At 47.4% G+C, this 19,636-nt stretch overlaps 1 protein-coding gene across 1 annotated transcript; it reads right to left on the reverse strand.

Annotated features, from left to right (window-relative positions):
* LOC101167433 (C-factor) lies at positions 1–15,099 on the reverse strand. Its single transcript, XM_023955523.1, has 7 exons — positions 14,888–15,099; positions 14,353–14,407; positions 11,220–11,416; positions 9,598–9,655; positions 2,445–2,557; positions 987–1,097; positions 1–210 (listed from the first exon to the last, which is right to left on the reverse strand). Exons 1-7 carry the CDS (start codon positions 15,032–15,034, stop codon positions 97–99), a joined length of 795 nt encoding a protein of 264 aa, XP_023811291.1. The 5' UTR covers positions 15,035–15,099; the 3' UTR covers positions 1–96.
* Between the last annotated feature and the right edge of the window lie 4,537 nt (positions 15,100–19,636).

Genomic DNA, 19,636 nt, shown 5'->3' on the forward strand with positions numbered 1-19,636 from the left:
TTTTGGATAACTTATTTTATTTCAGAGAAACACATTCACCAGCAAAAGCATCACTTTATTTGCGCGACACTGTTGGTGTGGTTTCCATGGAGACAGCTACCAGGGGATGCTGTTACCCTCCCAGTCCAGGAGCCTTCCGCTGTGTTTGCTGCTGAGAGTTGATAACACACGGATAATGCCGAGCACGCTGTCCTCAGTGGTCAGAGGGGCCTGGGGGGAAGGGGGGGCATGCAACAACATCAATCCTTCTAATACAACAACTAAAAATGAACAACCTTGGGAGAATTTCAGGAAGGGAGCTCATGCAGTAAAGAAGATGTATTTTCCATATTTCTTTTAGTTTGGCATAAAACAAGATCTCCCATAAAAGCTTTGGGGATCAAACTACCCCTAATGGAGCTCACAGGTTGGAGGAGGGAGGGGTGACGAACGCAGCGCTCGCGGAAATGGACAACAGAGGGCGTAGACCACATACCTGGTTCTTAACGCAGGACACTGAACAGGTGAGTTAATTGGGCTGAGCCACCCACAGGGAGGAGTAAACAGGTAAACGCACTGCTGAGCTGCCTGCCTGAAATCCTCCTCCCAAGGTCCAATTTTTCTTTTGTTTGAGTGGTTTTCACACAAATGTCCAGGGGAAGAAGAACCATCCAGCAGAAGCACTAAATGCTTCCCTGAAGAACTCATCTAACTGAAGTCAACCCAACAGGTGTGGGTTGAAGGTGGGAAACACCCTGAACAGGTCATCAGTCTGTGTCAGAGCCATAAACACATCTAGAGAGGATTTTAGAATCATCAAGTAACCAATGAAGCATGTTTTTGGACTGTGGGAGGAAACCAAAGTGGAAGCCCACACATGCATGCATGAGGAGAACCTGCAAGCTCCACACAGAAGCAGCCCAGGTGGGATTTGAACCGGAAACTTCTCACTATGAGGAGAGAGTGCCAACCACTGCACCACCATGCAGCACCCACATCCTCCTCACCTCTTCTCCTCCCATGTGGGTGCGGACCCAGCCGGGGTGCACGGCCGCCACCAGGATGTCGTCTGCTCTGAAGTTCTCAGCCTGGCAGCAGGTCAGCATGTTCAACGCTGCCTGGCGACGCACAGAAAACCCAATTCAGAATCCAATGGTCACAGCGCCTGCATGACTGCAAAATGTGACGAACAAAACTCCAAAACACTGAAAGGGTTAATGAGCTCCTATCAGAGACATGCATGATCAGGATTTTCTGTACTAAAAATACATATGGGAGGATTGTTCGTGTTTTTAAGATCAAAACCAGGGTTTCTGAGTGTGACTTTGCAAATCCCCACAATTTCTAACAATGCAGCAGTGGATGCAGTTCATTTTCTGCCAGACAGTTGTGGAGTTTAGGTTTGTTCATAAACTCTTTTCTTGTGTAAATATGAACAAAAATCAGATAAAGTTGAATTTGCCAAAAACCTAGCCAGGATTCTGCTGAAAACCCCCAGTGTCTCCTGTCTGTTTGCAGGTCTGTGTGTTATGAAAGTCTGATGTGGGTGTGAGTTTCTGCATTTATGACAGACCACAGACAAGCACTGGAATGTGGAACAGAAGCTGCAGTAATCAAGCATCAAGCCAGTTAGTCCTCACAGATCCCTAAGCTCAAGCAGCAGTGGTTCTACTGCAGCTCTGTTCACAAACTGCTGCTTTCATGTGTTCTCTTCTGACTCTGCAGTGGATCAACGGTTTTTAGGCAAATCTAAATCCAGACTTCATAAAGTGAAAGTCAGCATGCAGACCGAGGCAGAGTCCCATGTTGTCAAATCTCCACCTAAACTCCACATGCTTTTTCTGCATGCAGAAGATTTGGGTCATTGCAGCAAGTTCTTGTCCACTAGAAAATAGACTTTTTTTCCATGCAATATTTTAGGAATATATTTTTACTGAGAAAAAAATGCTGCTGGTAACTTTGACAGTAGAATGAAGAATGAAAACCTGTGTTTGGAGCCTTTTTTTTGGTCCATTCGATGGGTCAGGAAGTCAGAAGGCTTTGTCAGATGGACAAGTATGTTCTTGACTTTGTGCTTTATATTCCTTCAGTTTGGGATCAGGAACTTTTTCACAAGTTATTTGGAAACATTTCCACAGAATGAGCGGTTTATTTGAAGAGTCAGTAAAAAAAAAAAAAATTAGTTAGTGACAGTTTTTAACCCTTGTGCTATCCTATGACCCCCCCACCCGTACATTGACGTGTTCTCCCTACCATGACAAAGATGGATAAAGGTGGAAAGATTTCATGTAATCCATGGACACCAGTGAAGATCACAAATCATTGAAGAAAAAAGGTTCAGAGCACTGTCTAGTGGGTCTATATGACCCAACTCCCAATGGTAAAGTGCCTAGGATAGCACAAATTACTAACACAAGACAACTTTGAGTTTGAGTGTAAAACAGATAATTGTAGGGTTTTTCTACCTTACTGATCCTATAGGGATACATTGGTGCCATTGCGAATGTTTCCGGACATTTCTCTATGGATGACAGGAGGGTGGACACGTTGATGACTGCTGACCTCCTGCAGGACATACCTAACACACAGACACACAGACAGACTGACATTACAACAATGACTTTCATGAGGATCACTCAGGATAGCTCAACTGCTTCAGCCTGAAACTTCTGGGTCTGTGGGCTCGATTATGATGTGTGAACGTCTGCATGAACAGAGATGAACACGGGGTTCATTTTGCACAGTTACACCTACGTTTCTGTGCTTTGGCAGTGGATGTGGAGTATTTGACAATATTGCAGGTTTCTCACTAAGCTTGTTTTTGTTCTGTGTCACTCTTGAGTGGTGCTTTCTCTTGAGTTCTCCTAGAAATCCCTTCATCAAGGACTTCCACTACAAATGACTAAAGGACACAAAAACAGGAGTCGCCATCCATTCTATGATTACAAAGTACAGACAAGACACTCCAGAACCTTCACGGATCAGTCTTTTATTTTTTTTTTTTTTTTATTTTTTTATTTTTTTTTTTTTTTTTTTACCTTGTCCTGTCCAACAGCTGGGCAAACAGATGAGAGCTGAGGGCCTCTTGTGTTGGACATATTTTACTTTAACAAGAGGGGTTATTAATCTTCAGACAAACCAAAGGTATGTCTGAATAAACCCCTTTTGTAATTGAGGCCAAACTTTATTAATTTCAAACATGTTTGAAGATCTTTGGTGTTGGACCGGACGGAAAAGGAAAGAGGGGAAGAAGAGAGAGGGACGTTAGAAAGAGGGGGGGAAGGAGGGTGATAGTAGGAGGGGAAGGGGGATAAGACCATGAAGCAGCATAGAGCAACAAGTTTACTGGTTGTTAATCACCATGGTAAGGCTCAAATGCAGTACAAAAAGGGCGGAGCCTGTCCACACACACACCCAAGTGTCAAACACACCTGCTAGTTGCAAAAATGTCCATCTGTCGACATGTACACAAAACAGATAGTGCTCACACGCATACTTATGCCTTAAAACCAACTAGTGTGAAACATTTCAGTCATTCAGTCACGCAAACCGCCAGTGCAAAGGTGAGCCAACACCCGTGCTCAGGTGAGTGCTCATGTTCTTCTAATATGGATGGTGGAATGTGTAAAGAAGGAAGGAGAGCGCCCAGCCATCCCCACCCCAAGACCCCCACCGCAGCAGCAGCGGCAGCCGGAATCCCCCCCACGCCACACGGAAACCGGCAGGGAACAACCGCCGCCCGGGCGACCAAGCCCGCCACCCAGGCCTGGGCCAGCAGGACCGCCGCAAGGCCCCCCAGAGCCAGAGAGCAGGGAGGCACAGAGGGAAAGAGAGGGCCGCCCCAGCCCAACCAGGAGAACAGCCCCCCCGCCGCGCCGGGAGAGCCCAACGCAGGGCCCCACCGGAGAGGGACGCCCACAGCCCCAGACGAGCACCCCACCACCACCCAGGAGTTCCGGGCATCCCCCCGCCCCAACCCCAGGTACGAGCCAGGACCCCCCAAGGGAGACCCGCCCCGCACTCCAGGCAGCCATCCGCCCGGCCCACGGTTGGTCCAGGGAGGAGCAAGGCAGGGGCCCGCCGCCCCCGCCCAGGAGGGGGGAACCCCGGGGAAAAAAGAGGGCCCACAAGGGGTGTTGTAAATATGGCCCGACCAGGCTCGGCCACAGTTGGAAGTTAGGCGGGGCCCAGCGCTCAGGAGCAAGGACCAGAACCCACCCCCCAGGGACACCAACACCCCCGGCTCAGATGTAATGTGAACCCCCCCACCGCGCGGAGAGAGCACCGCCGGGCCCAGGAAGCCGGCACCCCGGGGACACGGCCGCCGCCGCAAAGGGGCCCGTACCCCCCACCAGGGAAGAGGCAGGGGACAGATGGTCCTAGGTCCCACCTTCCTTGCAAAATGTGTGTGCGTATATGTGTGTTTAAGAGGGTGTGTGTGTGCATGTGTGTGTGTTTATGTTGGGATGTATATATTGAGGGGGGAGGGGTGTGTGTACTAAGGGGGGTGCAGTTAAAATTGGCGGGTAGGGCACTAAGGGGACATCTCCTGATTACTCACAGTGATGTCCCCTCACCCTCCCCACCAAGGGGCCCTAAATGTCTAAGGTGCGGTTAAAATTGGCGGGTAGGGTGCTAGGAGGACATCTGCTGCTTGCTGGCAGTGATGTCCAAGCACCCCCCCTACCAAGGGCCCTACATGTCTAAGGTGCAAATAAAACCGAAAGAGGGGGGGACCACTCCATACGGCAACCATAGGAGGGGGGGCCACTGCCTAGTAAACCCCCCCCCCCCAAGGCTCATCGCAGGCTAATCCCCCCACCCCCTCACCCTATTATGAGGTTATATGAGGAAGGGGGTAAGTTGGGGACAGCTGGTAGACTGTCCCCCGGTGGTCAAACAGCTGTCCCCCGCCCCCCCCCCCAGCAAGGGGGCCAGGCCCACCCAGCCCAGGGGCCCCACCCCCGGAGGCGCCGACACCCCAGGCCCAGCACCACCCACCCCACACAGAGGGAGAGGAGCCAGAAAGCGCCGGCCCCCCCCGGAGCAAGCCCAGGCCCCCACCCCCAAACGCCGGCCCTAGAAGAGCTCTGGTCAGGCCTCGACGGGACCGAGGCAGCCAACCGGCCGGGGAAACCGCCGATGGCCTCAGCGGAGACCCCGACCTGTCAACCCCCCCTGCCCCGTACCAATAGTGGCCCCCCCCCCTCCCCCAGGATGCCCCCCCACAGGACAGGGCCGACAAGACCCCCCACCCCACCCCACCCCAGACCCCGCAGCCGAAGCGGACGACACCCAGAGCGCCCGGGGGCCCCAAGAGGGTTGTCCCGTCCCGCCCCAGAGCCAGGGAAGGGCTGATCCCAGCCCCAGGCGTAGATGGGAAGCCCATCCAGTGCCGCTGGGCCCCCCCCCCGAGCAGCGCCCCCCGCCAACCCCCCCCAGCACAGGCAAAGGGACCACCCCCCCAAGCCAAGCCAGAACACCCCCCCCCCCCCCCCCACGCACCCCCACACCCAAGCCCAGAGGACCACGCAGCGCCCCAGCCCGCCCCACCCCGGCGCCGGACCCGACCCCCCGACCAACGGAGCCCCCACCACCCCCCGCCAGGCACCGGAGGCCCCGGCCCCCACCCCAGCCCACGGCAGAAGGGCAAGGAGCAGCGACGACCAGGCCCCCCCATCCCCTAAGTCATGGAGTTAGCTATGGGAGACCAGAGAGACCGAATTCTTTCAAAGTTACTTGAACCTTGGGCTGACATTTTTTCCAAGCTGATCTGATCAAGCAGCAGATTTCTGTGTTGACTTATATTTATATTTTTCTTGCTTTTCCAATTTGTTAAAATAGTTTTTTTAGCAATGCAAAGAGTTATGAAAATGATAGAGCCTAATCCTCCTTCTACATCGATGGCACTCATGTCACCAAGCACACAAAGTGACGGTGAAGCTGTGATTGAAACCTTAAGCCAGACTGATAAATCCGCACATACCTGCTGCCAGAGAGCCTGGACAGGAGTGCAGAACCACAGTGCATGCATGTAATTGTCGGGTAGATTACTGTCACAGTGCTGACAAATGTCTGAGTTGCTGAGACCCATCTTGAACATCCTCTGTCCAGTGTAGTAAATTCTGTGAAGGGTTTTAAAATGGATTAGCTGCAGATTTGGACTTTTTGTCAGTTTAAAGGTGTTTAGACAAAGTTCTGACCAAAAGCTTTCATCTGTGCTGATGCTCAAATCCGCATCCCATTTTGTTGTCGGAAGTGAAATGTTATTATCTAAATTACATAAAAGTTTGTATATTTTGGAGAGAGTTTTATTCATTGAGAAATTGATCAGAGTGGTAACTACATCTGGTAGCTTTAAATCGTTGTCTCTATATTTAAATTTTTTAGTAATACTTGATTTAAGTTGCTGATATTCCAAGAAGTTATTTATTCCATGTTTGTCTTGAAGTTCCTGGGGAGTTATGAATCTTCTATCAATAATTACGTGCTCTAGTTGTTTTATGCCCCCTGCTTGCCAAGCTGGGAAGTGGATAATTTTTTTGTTTATGAGGATGTCTGGGTTGTTCCAGATGGGTGTCATTTTGCACGGTTGAATTGATGATTTTGATATTTTGAGAAATTCCCACCAGGCTGTTAAAGTGGCGTTTATATTAATAGTTTTGAAACAATCCTGTTTTTTAACTGTTTGGCTAATAAATGGAAGATCTGACAGGTTGATCTTTCCACATAACGCCTGTTCCAAGTCTAACCATGAGTTGGTTTCTGGATTATTTTTTAACCATTTTAAGATGTATTGTAATCTATTTGCAAGAAAGTATTTGTGGAAATTAGGTAATTCTAATCCTCCACAGCTTTTTGCAGATTTTAAAGTTTTTAGACTAATTCTTGCAGGTTTATTGTTCCATAAAAAGCTTGATATGGATGAGTCTAATGTTTTGAACCATTTTAGTGGCGGTTGTGTGGGAATCATTGAAAAGGATCAGTCTTTTATTGCTATCCAACAATTCTCCACCAACATCCACCCAACAAGCAAACACAAGTCAAGGGTGTGGGTGGAGACTACAATTCACCTGAACAAGTGTCCATCGCCATCATGAAAAACATGGACTTCTAGATTCAAACTACCTTCACCAGCTTGTCATGTTTGTTTATGAACTATGGAAGAAAGTTGGATGTCCAACAGGAGTCCAGCAGAAATGAAGAGCGCGTGTAAGACAGGGATTCAAACTGTGAGCCTCCAGATCTGTTGAGTTGATCTACATCTATCATGGATCTATAGGCTGGGTTGATAAAGTTTTCCTTTTGAGAGGCGCCTTGAGATGACTTTGATTGTAAACTGATGATTCATAAATGAGCTAAATAAATGAATCTACTCCAATAAAGGTGATTTTTTTCTGAAAAAATACAAACAAAGAAGACTTTACCTTTTTGTGTATTAACCTTCTGGAAGAATGGCAGGTTGTCCCAATATCTCAAATTTTTCTTTGCTTATTCTTGTGTTGGTCTTTTTTATTTTTGTTCTTTTATAGTACACATTGACTAAGAAACCGTCACCAGGCTTTATGTGCATTTCTGTCTTCTATTAGATCTTTTTGTCCACCACAGCTTCTTACACTGTCCAGACCCTCAGTCCCATCTATTCATTATCTTGGGCAGAGGTGATATACACCCTGGACAGGTTGCCAGTCTCTTGCAGGGCCACACAACCATACACAGTCACATCTAGGGGCAATTCAGAGAAATCAGTTCCTCTATGAAGCATGTTTTTGAACTGTGGGGTGAGGGAAACCCACGCATGCACAGAGAGAAGATGCAAATTCCACAAAGAAAAATCCCAGCTGGGATTTCACTGTGAGGTGTCCATGTAAGCCCTGTAACCCTCTCTCAGTACAGCCTGGAGTAAAGCCTGAAATCCCAGAGGATGAAATGCAGGGCTGGGGGAAGGGGAAAGAGTGGAAGAGGGTATTTGGACCAGCAGCCCCGTCGGACATCATGGGGAGTGTCTGGCCTCTGAAAAATAAAGTCAAAGGCCCAGAAGGAGTGTGATGTGCTTTAGGAAGACATGGCTGCTCACAGACTTTCTGGCGCATGGTGCCTCAATCCCCAGCTTTGAGATGCTGCAAGCAGATGGGGACAGAGGCGGGGCTTAACAGCAGAAGTGGTAGGACTGCCGTTTTTCACTTTCCTGTGAAGGAACAGATCGGTGTGTCGGACCTGGAACTTTGGGCCTGTTGGGATGATACCTTGTTATCCAACCAGGGACATTCACTCTGTTTGTTCATGGGAGTCTGTATACCCTCTCTCAGACAACGGCTCATTTCAGGAAGAACAGACGAGCTGAACGTATTTCTTAACATATTCTGCATCTTGATGGCCATTCATCCAACACCTCAGGGTTTATAACCCAGCAAAGGTCTAAATCCCATCTTACTAACAAGCCCTGACAGTTCAATATCTCAGCACCCACCAACACGTAAATAAGCCTCCAAGCTTTGACTGTGACACCAAGGACCTGCTGCACTTGGGCTGTTTTGTACCGACTGTTGCTCAGCGGCTTGATAGCTCGCTGTTCCTGGATCTGTTCTTAACCCCTTTGTCCTGTCAGGCCCAGGCACAGCAAACACATATGCAGGCTTGGTAGGGGGCGGCGTTTATTCCTTTTGTCTGATGGCTCTCCTAAGTCACCAAACAGTGACTATGCATGTTTATTGACTATTCATGGCAGTTTAGGGTTATTCGCTCCCAGTTCTCTTGGAACAATGAAACCTTCAGTTTATTCATTTTGTCTTTTGTGCTGCAGAGCTGAGGCCATTGCAGCAAAGGGAATTGCAATTTGTTGTCCCACAGTTGACATCATGCCGTTCTTTGTTACGTTTGTCACAGCTCACAGCACCACTATCCTGTTCTCCAGTGCAGAGACCATTACTTTTGGTCTCTGGCCTTACTGGTCCTCTGGGTTAGAGTCAGGGTCAGGTTTAAGGATAGGGTCAGGGTCAGGGTCAGACCTCCAGGACGACTATGAAACGAACCACAGAAGAAGCATTCTGACCGCCAGTCAGGGCTGTTTCAGATTGTCAGAACACAGGACACTGACTACAAACCTTGTGGAGTGGTCCTTGGCCAACCACCTGCTCCAAAATGTATCAGTGGAGGTTCTCAATCATCTAAGTGATATTGGGTCATCCTAGTGACTGATAAAGCCACAAAACATTACAAAGAAGAATACTTTAGGTCCAGTTGTTATGACTCCACTGCAAGACGTCTGCTCCAAAATGTGGGAAAGACAAGGGAACTGAGTGGATTTCAGGAGAATGAAGACTGCAGGGAAGCCCAGGAGTAGACTCTATGAGTAGACCAAACAAGTCATACGTGACCATAAACATGATATTGCATAGTTATTTATGTTTTACATACGTATTGAATGTAAGTATGTGTGTGAGTAAATGTGTGTACTTTATGTATGTAGTCCTGTTAGTGTTAATACTGTTGGTTTCTATTGTTGTACTTTTACATTTCTTTTTGTGAGTGTTTTCCTTTCCTTTCCAGTGTTTGTTCTTTACAGCTCCTATTACTGTTATAACTTCTCCTGAGGATCAAACAGTCTGAGTGACTTACCTCCATCCTTATCGCCCGAACAGCTCTTTGCTGCCCTCTGCAGGAGTGGAAGAAACATCTGAAAACACAGGAGAGACAGTATGTGTTTGATGTGTGAGACCTTTTGTCCTTTTAATGATCGACTCCAGCACAGAAAAAAGAAGACTCCTAAACAGCAAAGGAAATTAACTCAGGGAAACAGTTCATTCAAGTGAAAACGGAGCCTGCAGACACAGAGAAATGATGAAATGTAAGAACCTCCATCCAAGACACCAAAAGGCAGTTTCAAGTAAAGTATGGGAACCCTTTGGGGTCATTTAGAAACTGTGGATCCTTCATGATTCAAGGTGAACATCTGACACACAGATTTAACCACCAATTCACAAATGATTCAACCTCAACCAAGGCCTTTAATCCATCCATCCGTCCATCCACACATCCATCCATCTGTTAATCCATTCATCCATCCATCCACCCATTAAAACTGCATCTCTAAGTAATTTTCTTTGTTTAAATCGTTGTGAATCAGGAACAGATGAAAATGTGCTGTTGGGAAAAGCTTGCAGCTGTGACGTAGGTGCTACAGTCGATAAACCACAAGATTCTCGCTCCGGATCCACGGACGTCTTGTTTTTCCTCGTCTGAGCTGGAATCTGGTTCAGAACTGCAGAGCTGAATCGCTCCTAAAATGCTCACCATTTTTCTGCACCACTAATGTTAGCTTTGGGCTGTAAGCTAACTGGACAGAGTGTAGACAGAGAGCTTTCATCAGCGGGGAGCGGAAAGGGCGAACCATTGATGCCTACTGCTGCTCTGCAGAAACTATGTCCTAGAAAACAACACAAGTTTTTTTATGGCTGAAAATGCCATCATCATAATTAAAAGACCACTGGGAAGACTTTGAAAATACAGGAAAGATTGTCGGAGTGAGACTTTATGACATCGTGACCCGAATGGTTAAATTGAACGTTTGGAGCAACAGAGCTTCTTGGCTCGGCATTCATGTCCAGATTCTCCTGGAAAGTTTGGATTTAAGTCACAGATTTGAGAATCTGCACGTCTTCTGATGCTTATTGGCTAGTGGACACTCAGCTGAGCGGCTTTCACGGCCCTGTGAGAGTGGAAACATCATCAGTGAGACATGATGGCCACAACATGGCTGGAGATCTCCCTCCTGGTTGGGCAACAACTGAATGCAATAGAAGTGCAGAAAGGGGGTGTGGCCCATAACCTGACAACAGGGTGTGATTTCGAACATCTTACTTTTGAGAAGTATCTCCGTATCTCACATTTCTAGAAACCAAAGCTGTACTTATAATTGCTCATGATAGTCTGCCGTTACTGTGTTGTGAGTGAAGCTCACTGGGTCACACAGATTGTCGTTCCTTTTTTGCCCCTTTCACCCACTGATAGCTAACCTGTCTTACCTGTCATCTCTGCTCGTGACATCATCACCGGAGTTACTGTCAGGCTGCACGGGTTACACTGGAGGCTTTAGGAAAGTCTTGTCTGTGTCATATTTATCCTTCTGACTCTTCATTGGACTGCATGACTTTTTTGTTGCAATAAAACTGAATCTACTTTTCCCTGGCACACCTGCTGACATCACAGTGGAGCCAGAGACAGAGCTGAGGCGAGCCAACCTTTGTGAGGAGAAAGGGTCCAACCACGTTGGTCTCGAACACCTCCATCATGTCCTTTTTCCCGCTGGTCAGCAGGGATGCAGGTGAGGCTGGCTTGTTGATGGCAGCATTGTTGATGAGGAGGTTCAGCCCCGAGGCCCCAATCTGCTCCTTCACAGCCTCAACAGCAGCTGAGATGCTGCGCTCATCTGCCACGTCTGCAGGAGGAGCAGCAGACGGCATTAGTACAACATTCACTACCCCTCAACCCCAGGGACTTCAGACACATGTTCACTACTGTTTATGTAAACAGTTACTATGATGTCACCCATTTGCCGAGGTCAAAACCTGGTAAAAAGACCCTCTGTGTCCAGATGATGATGATAACATGGAGGATTTATAAAAATAGAAATACATTCTACAAATGAGAAACTGGTTAAACGCAATGCCTTGTGGTCTATATTCACCAATTTAGTGAGCGTCCATGCACACCGACTTTTGCAGAGACCTCTAGGAAATTCCAGGGATTTTGAAATTGTAGATTTGGACACCACCCTGACTGAGTAGTGAAAGAATTCCGACACAACCAGAGGAAAACATGATGGTGCTCACACCAGTTTTCCATAAATCCATACAAGCATTTATGCTGAAGGTTACTAGAGGTCAACTGTGCAGTACTTTCTTGAAATTCCCCACCTCAAGTTCCCTGGTTCTACGCTTAGTACTGCAATAGTCCTCATGGAAATAGTTAACAACAGTTTTAATTCTTTGTAAAGTTGTGGAAAAGAAAAAGAGAAGAGCTAATAGCGCAGGTGCTGTGAAGCACCTTGAGGATTGCTGGTTTGTCTCAGTCATGTTTCCAGTATCAGGACGTCCGTCGGAGCTGCAGTGTTTGACCAATGGAGCAGGCCTCCGCTCTTCTTCAGGGAGTGCTGTTGTGGTGTAAGTGGAGGGAGGGCAGGTATGTACCGTTCATGCTTTTGTCTCCAGAAACCATGTTTGGAGACTCTGGACTCACATGGATAAAGTCTAAAGTCCCACTGATTTTCATATATCCCACTGATATCCAGCTCCAGTGAGATCTTGTCGTTGGATTTGGTGCAGTTAGACGTTTGGTGAGGAAACATTCAGTCTGTTTCTCCTTTTGCCATCGAGGTTATCGAGATGTTCCATCGATTACATGAACTGTCTTACCGTGACTGTTGCACCATCAAGACTGTTCTATCAGAGACGAGCAGCTGAAGGCTCTCGATGTCCATCATACTCTGACAGTCTGGACCTGGTTCAGATGAGCTTGTTGGATCCTCTCTGTCTTCAGGCCCTCAGAGGACTCAGCTTCACTCATCAAATACTTCCAAGGAACCTCTGTGGGTCAATTCTGTCCTTGTGTGGAGATGAAGCCAAAGCTGCATGATTCCAACAGAAGCCATCTTTGACCATGGTCCAGCAGGGTCCTGTAGACCTTCAACATGTTTCTGTGGTCAGAAGTGTCCAAATGGGACGATCTTGATGGTTTCACAGAATCCATGTCCTCCAGGATATAACTCCCAACCTGAAGGGTGGGGGGGACCTCCCAGCATGTTTTCAGAGTTCAGCTCAGAGCTGTCATGACACGAACACGAGACGGACCCAGGAGGTCTTTGTGAGGCCGGAGGTCCAGATGCGGTTCTGTGACGAACCGGAGTTGGCGTGGTTGGAGATTTTGATGAGTGGCGTGGCTGGAGTTTTTGAGTAGCGGTGAGGCTGAAGATCTTGAAGGGAGGGAGGCTTCAGTGTAAACAGGAGGACAGCTGCTGCTCGAGGTGGTGTAAGACTCAGGTGACTCTCGTGGCATGAGATTCCAGCAGGGTTAACGAACTGGCGATGAATGCTGGATCTGGGTCTCCTTAAGAAGTACAGCTGGTTTGATGAGATGAATAGTCACAGCTGGTGAGTCAGGAGCAGAGCAGAGCAGGGAGGGGGAGGAGAACTGACAGAGGCACCATGACAAGAGCAGCAGCTCTGATCCTGTGGGTGCGGGGGGGATGCATGTACCCGATTCTTGAGGGAACTATGAATGTTAGTCTTTAATTAGGGCATTTTGCAAAACCTAATAAACTCATGATTTAGTCATAAGTTCAAAGTAATTAACTAATAATAAAAACTTTTTTCCTTACTGCTGATTTGATAAAAGTGGGGGCTTTCCCAAACAGTAAGTGTGGAAATCAGGTTGTCCAGAGTGAAGTGAAGCTGAACCTTCCAGTTTCAGATTGCTCACTGACAGTCTGACAATGAAAAGAAATGTGTAAAGGTCAACTTCGAGCTTATCTACCCACACTGATTTTCTCTCTGTGCTCAGGTCTGACTCACTGTAATAATTCATGAAGTGCTGTTTTTATAGATTTATTTGTTTAGCAAATGGGATGCATGTGGATGTAACATGAAGCTGTTCCAGCTGCTGCTTTCACTCAGATTTTCATGTTTTTTTGGCCTTTGTAAACCTGCTTTACTGTAACATCTGTGAAGCAATGAAGACTCTGGTCTGTAGATTCCAGCTGCTTTCTACTAAAAGTCCTACATTCATCTTTTTCTGCAAACTGACGATTGTGCAACTGTTCTTTCTGGTCAAACTAGTTGCAGGATGCATGAAGAAATGCTTGTCAAGCATGACTGTGGTATTTCTGTGTGGTTGAACAAGTGTGGTGAATGCAGGGCTGCTTCTGCCTGAGATTAGATATGCTCAGGTATGTTAATGCACTCTGCTGTCTTGACGTGTTGGGATCTTTGCATTGAAGGTCAAAGGCGAAACTCCCCCATCATGCTGTTGTAACTGAACCTATCCGTGTTTGAACGCTGCTTGCAGGTTAAGGCTCAAAGTCCCACAGAAGTGAAACTGTTGGCGGTGGAACCTGAACTGCATAAGCGCCTCAGCCTGATGACAGTCAGCAGAAACGTCAAGAGCCAACACGGAGCACTGAAATGACATATCAGACCGGCCCTCCATGTCAACCCCCAGGAACACTTCGCTCTATCATCTTTAAGCAAAAAGACTCATCTCAAACAGAGATGTACCACCTGAAACTTCAGAAAGGTCAAGAACTCTTGAGCTCTGCTTTTTTCACTCATGCAGGTGCAGAGTGACGTGTGAGGTTATGCTGTGCAGAAACGCATTTACCAAGTTTGATGATGCTGATCTTTCCTGGGTGCAGAGCAGAAAGCTGCCTCAGAGCCTGGGGAGAAACAGTGGAGGGGGGGGGGTGCTTAGTCAGCTGCACACCTTAGTGTTCATGCAGGAATCCCAACAAACACAACTATCTTTGCATGCTATTTATCTGGAATGGGTGAATGTTTTGTCCTTGATGACCTTCAGTCATTTTCAGAGGCGAGGGGACAGTTGGAGTCTGCTCTCAGTTTCATCTGCAGCACAGAGCTGCAGTTTCACTCACGGCACGGCACCCCCCCAATGTAGACAACAGCTTCTCAAAAGATCAGGACGGTCCTCACAGAGCCTACTCAGCTGTTAACCTTTGTCTGTTTTTTCAGGGTTAATGTGAACATTCGTGGGACAACAGTAAAGCTGAGCGTAAAACAGGTGGAGTTTGAGGCCGGACAGGTGTGCTGCTGCTGCTGCTGCTGCTGCTGCTGCTGCTGCTGCTGCTGCTGCTGCTGCTGCTGCTGCTGGGATGTAGGGAGTGAATGAAGTGTGGTACCTGGCCTCCGGCTCCTTCCGGGTCCCGGCAGCAGGCGTAGATGTGAGCGCCTCCCCCCGTTTTCTCAGCCAGCTGTCTGACCAGCTCCAGACCGATCCCTCTGCTGGTCCCAGTCACCAAAATGTTGCCCCCCAGCGCCACTGACATGTTGACAGCTGTAGGCGATTGCTGTCTGGCAGCAGCTGAGCATGTGCGCTGCTGGGGTGTGTGCATGTGACTCATGCCCTCCCTGAAAAGAGGGAGGGTGAAACTTTCATCACTCTGTGTCAACATGTTTGCCTTGTCAGCTGAAATCCTTTCAAACTCTGATTCTGAAGCACCTTTACCTTCATTTCTGTTACATAACCAGGTAAGATGAACTGGATTGAAGTCTGAATTCTTTGCGAACTAAAACCTTCTGACCAAAGTCGACTGGTTTCCTTTCAGCCTGACTCTGGCTTTGATGAAGCCTCAGCAGCTGACTTGAATTGAGTCACCTCTGATTTTCTGCACTTTCAGTAACATCCTAAGCAGTGGTGAGACGTGCAGCACAGTACAGACACCAGTGATGCAACATCCAGGCTGAGCTCAAAGCTTGTGGTTGGGGGAAGTTTCCTGTCTTCATGGACGGCATGTGAGAATTACACAAGTGCACGAGCTCATCAACCAGTCAGCCATTTTCCTGTCTGTCAAGCCAGGAAGGAAGCCAGTTTAGAAAGGAGTGCAAAGAAGTCCAGACTTTGAAAAACGTGTTGAAAACGTGACTGGAAGACCAGGACCCCCCCCCCCCCCCCCCCATCCACACACACACACACACACACGCCAACCAACACACACAGACACACACACACGCCAACCCACACACCCACACCCACACACACACACACACACACAGACACACACACACACACACAGACACACACACAGAAACAAACACACAGACCCACACACACACACACACAGACACGAACACACAGAAACAAACACACACACAGACACAACCACAAACAGACCCACACAGACACACAGACACAAACACACAGACCCACACACACACACAGACACAAACACACATACCCACACAGACACAAATACACACACACAGACCCACACCGACACACAGACACAAACACACACACACACACGCCAACCCACACACACACACGCCAACCCACACACCCACACCCACACCCACACACACACACACACACACAGACACACACACAGAAACAAACACACAGACCCACACACACACACACACACACACACACACAGACACGAACACACAGAAACAAACACACACACAGACACAACCACAAACAGACCCACACAGACACACAGACACAAACACACAGACCCACACACACACACAGACACAAACACACATACCCACACAGACACAAATACACACACACAGACCCACACCGACACACAGACACAAACACACACACACACACACAAACAACACACACAGACACACACACACACACACACACACAGACACACACACACACACAAACAACACACAGACACAAACACACACAGACACACACAGACACAAACACACACAGACACACACAAACAACACACACAGACACACACAGACACAAACACACACAGACACACACACACACCCACACACAGACACAAACACACACAGACACTTATACAAACACACACAGACACACACACCCCCGTTTTATAAGAGGCATGTACCTGAGAAAAGCGGAAACGTTTTGGAGAGTGAATGCATTAAAGTGGCGTTCCTGTTGTCTCTGATGTTTTTCTGTTTTTTTCATAGAAAAATGATGCTGCACTGGATTTGAATTTAACCAACAGAATTACAGCCTAAATCAACTTAGATAAAACTCAGATTTTTAAAATATCGTTCCAAGCAGAACAAAGAAAACTGTAAATGCTTAACCCTTGTGTTATCTTAGATGACCTCACCCTTACATTGACGTGTTCTCCCTACCATGACAAAGGTGGATGAAGGTGGAAAGATTTCATGTAATCCATGGACACCAGTGAAGATCACAAATCATTGAAGAAAAAAGGTTCAGAGCACTGTCTAGTGGGTCTAGATGACCCAACTCCCAACGTTAAAGTGCCTAGGATAGAACAAGGGTTACACAGCGTCTGGTTCAGGTGAGGTCAAGTTGTGAACCCGTGGTGGGTTCATCTGCCCATCTTCTGCTGCTGCCTGTCAGTCACATGACAGACCTGGACTTCAGGGATTTACCTCTAACTGGCAGACGCCTCCCCTTAACACCAGATATAAAGTTGTGGATGGCAGAAAACTTCTTACAGCTCAACCAGGACAAAACTGAAGTTCTGTTCAATGGTCCTGAAGACAAGAGAGAGATGATTTTACCCAAACTTAGGAATTTTAAATCTTCTCAATGTGTGAGAGATCTGGGCGTTCTTTTTGACTCTGAGCTGAGCTTTATGCCTCACATCAGAAACGTTGTGAAAACAGAATTTTATCATCTTAAAAACATTCCCAGAGTCCGCCCGTTCCTCTCTCTTGCCAGCACAGAGGTGCTGATGCTTTTATTTTCTGTCGTTTAGTTTTTCGTAATGCCCAGCTCTCTACTTTACCAAAAAAGTCGCTTTCAAACTAAACTATTGCAGAACTCAGAACTCATTCAACTATTGCAGAACTCAGCGGCACGATGCAGAGGAATGATCTTTTCTTTGTGTCTGCATATCAGCCTGCAGACTCCTTTTGTTTTCAGTGAAAGCCCACCAAATGCAGTGAGCTTGCTGTCTGCTGGGCGTAGAGCGACACTCTCGAACATCTGGTGAAATATCTTGGCTGATATGTTGTTAGCCTGAGCACCAGTGTCCACTCTAAAGCTCAATCTGTGCCTCTGTTTTCCTAGCTCTATTTCAGCGTAGGCCTGTTCTTTGTCTGTGTCTTTGGAACATGCAGAAACAGAATCGACAAACACTTCTGGTTGCTGCTCATCATCCATGACAGTATGCACCTTTCTGGGCTTGTATTTAGTGTTTTTAGGCTGTCTTTGCGTTCTGCACATCAAAGCGAAGTGGTTAAACTTCTTACAATTGTTGCACTGGCGTCCCTTTGCTGGACAGTCCTCAATGCGGCTGTATTGTCTTCCACATGCTCCACATTCTTTGTTTGGAGCCGCCACGTTGCTATTATGACTTTTGAATCTGTGGTGGGACGAGCATGGCGTATGTGATTTTTGGTTTATTGCATGAGCAGACTGGGAGGAAATGTTTTGGCACCTGCCATTGCTTTTAGTTATTTCTGAGACAGCTCATGCGAAATTACGATGTCGATTGCTTTTTCTAGAGTCAGGTTGGGGCCTTGACACAGTAGTTTTTCCTCAACTCGTGGTGAGTTGGTTGCAATCACAATTCTGTCTGTGATCATCTCATCACTGTTTTGATAATTACAGTCTTTGACCAGGAGCCTCAAATCCGTTAAAAACTGATCAAAACTTTCACATTCTCCCTGTATCTTCTCATGGAATTTATAGCGTGCAAAGATTGGGTTTGCTATGGGCGTGACGGATTCTTCAAATCTATTAAAGTAAGTTCTCAGTACCTTTCTTTCATCAGCTGTGAGAGTCCACGTGCTGTAAACATCTCTGCCTTTTTCTCCAATCCACAACAACAGATAGCTGTCTCAATTTACCGGTCAATCTTCGTTCCAACACTCACCTATGGTCATGAGCTCTGGGTCATGACCCAAAGAACGAGGTCCAGAATACAAGCAGCTGAAATGAGCTTCCTCCATTAGGTGGCTGGGCGCTCCCTTAGAGATAGGGGGAGAAGCTCGGTCACCCGTGGAGAGCTCGGAGTAGAACCGCTTCTCCTCCACATCCTGAGGACCCAGTTGAGGTGCGTCGGGCATCTAGTCTGGATGCCTCCCGGACGCCTCCCTGGGGAGGTATTCCGGGCATGTCCCACTGGGCGGAGGCCCCGGACACGTTGAAGAGACTATGTCTGTCGGTTGGCCTGGGAACGCCTTGGGGTCCCCCAGATAAGCTGGAGGAAGTGGCTGGGGCGAGGGAAGTCTGGGCATCTCTGCTCAGTCTGCTGCGACACGGATAAGCGGAGGAAGATGGATGGATGGATGGATGGATGGATGGATGGATGGATGGATGGATGGACTATCATTATTATCTGTATGTTTTTAATATTCTACTTTTTTTATTGTTATTGTACTTATGATATCTAAGGTTATGTTTTAATCTTTTTGCGTATTTTTTTAATTACTAATATGGTTTTATTCTGATGTCTCATAATCCAGTGTTTCCTCTTGGGGATCCATTGTTCTGGGGCACTACCATCTCCGTCTGTAGGGGGTGCTGTTGCTGCGGTGCCCATTCTCATTGGGCCGGCTGGGGTCCCGCTCTGTGGTCTAATAGCCATGGAGTGGGCCCTAGGCTGCGCTGTGGTAATGACCCCTGTGGTCCGGCTGGGCCTTGGAATGAATGGATCCCTATTAAACCGTTCAAGAACCAAGCCGGACCTTTTCTTTATGCTGCATGCTTTGTTTTTGTTCAGGGTTCTACTGGGGGAACTGGGTGGGTGGAGGGAGGAATCTGCTGAGGGAGGGGTCCCATCGGTGTGTGATTGTCCTGTGTTTTCTGTTTTACATCATTTTCATTTTTTATGATTATTTTATCTGCTTTTATGTTAAGCGCTTTGTGTTTTTAACCAAAATGAAAGGCGTTACACAAATCAATAAAGTTAGTGTGTGAAAACAAACTGTTTTTTGTGCTTTTGAACGGA

The sequence above is a fragment of the Oryzias latipes genome, chromosome 6 (assembly GCF_002234675.1).
Source record: "Oryzias latipes chromosome 6, ASM223467v1".
Lineage (NCBI taxonomy): Eukaryota > Metazoa > Chordata > Actinopteri > Beloniformes > Adrianichthyidae > Oryzias > Oryzias latipes.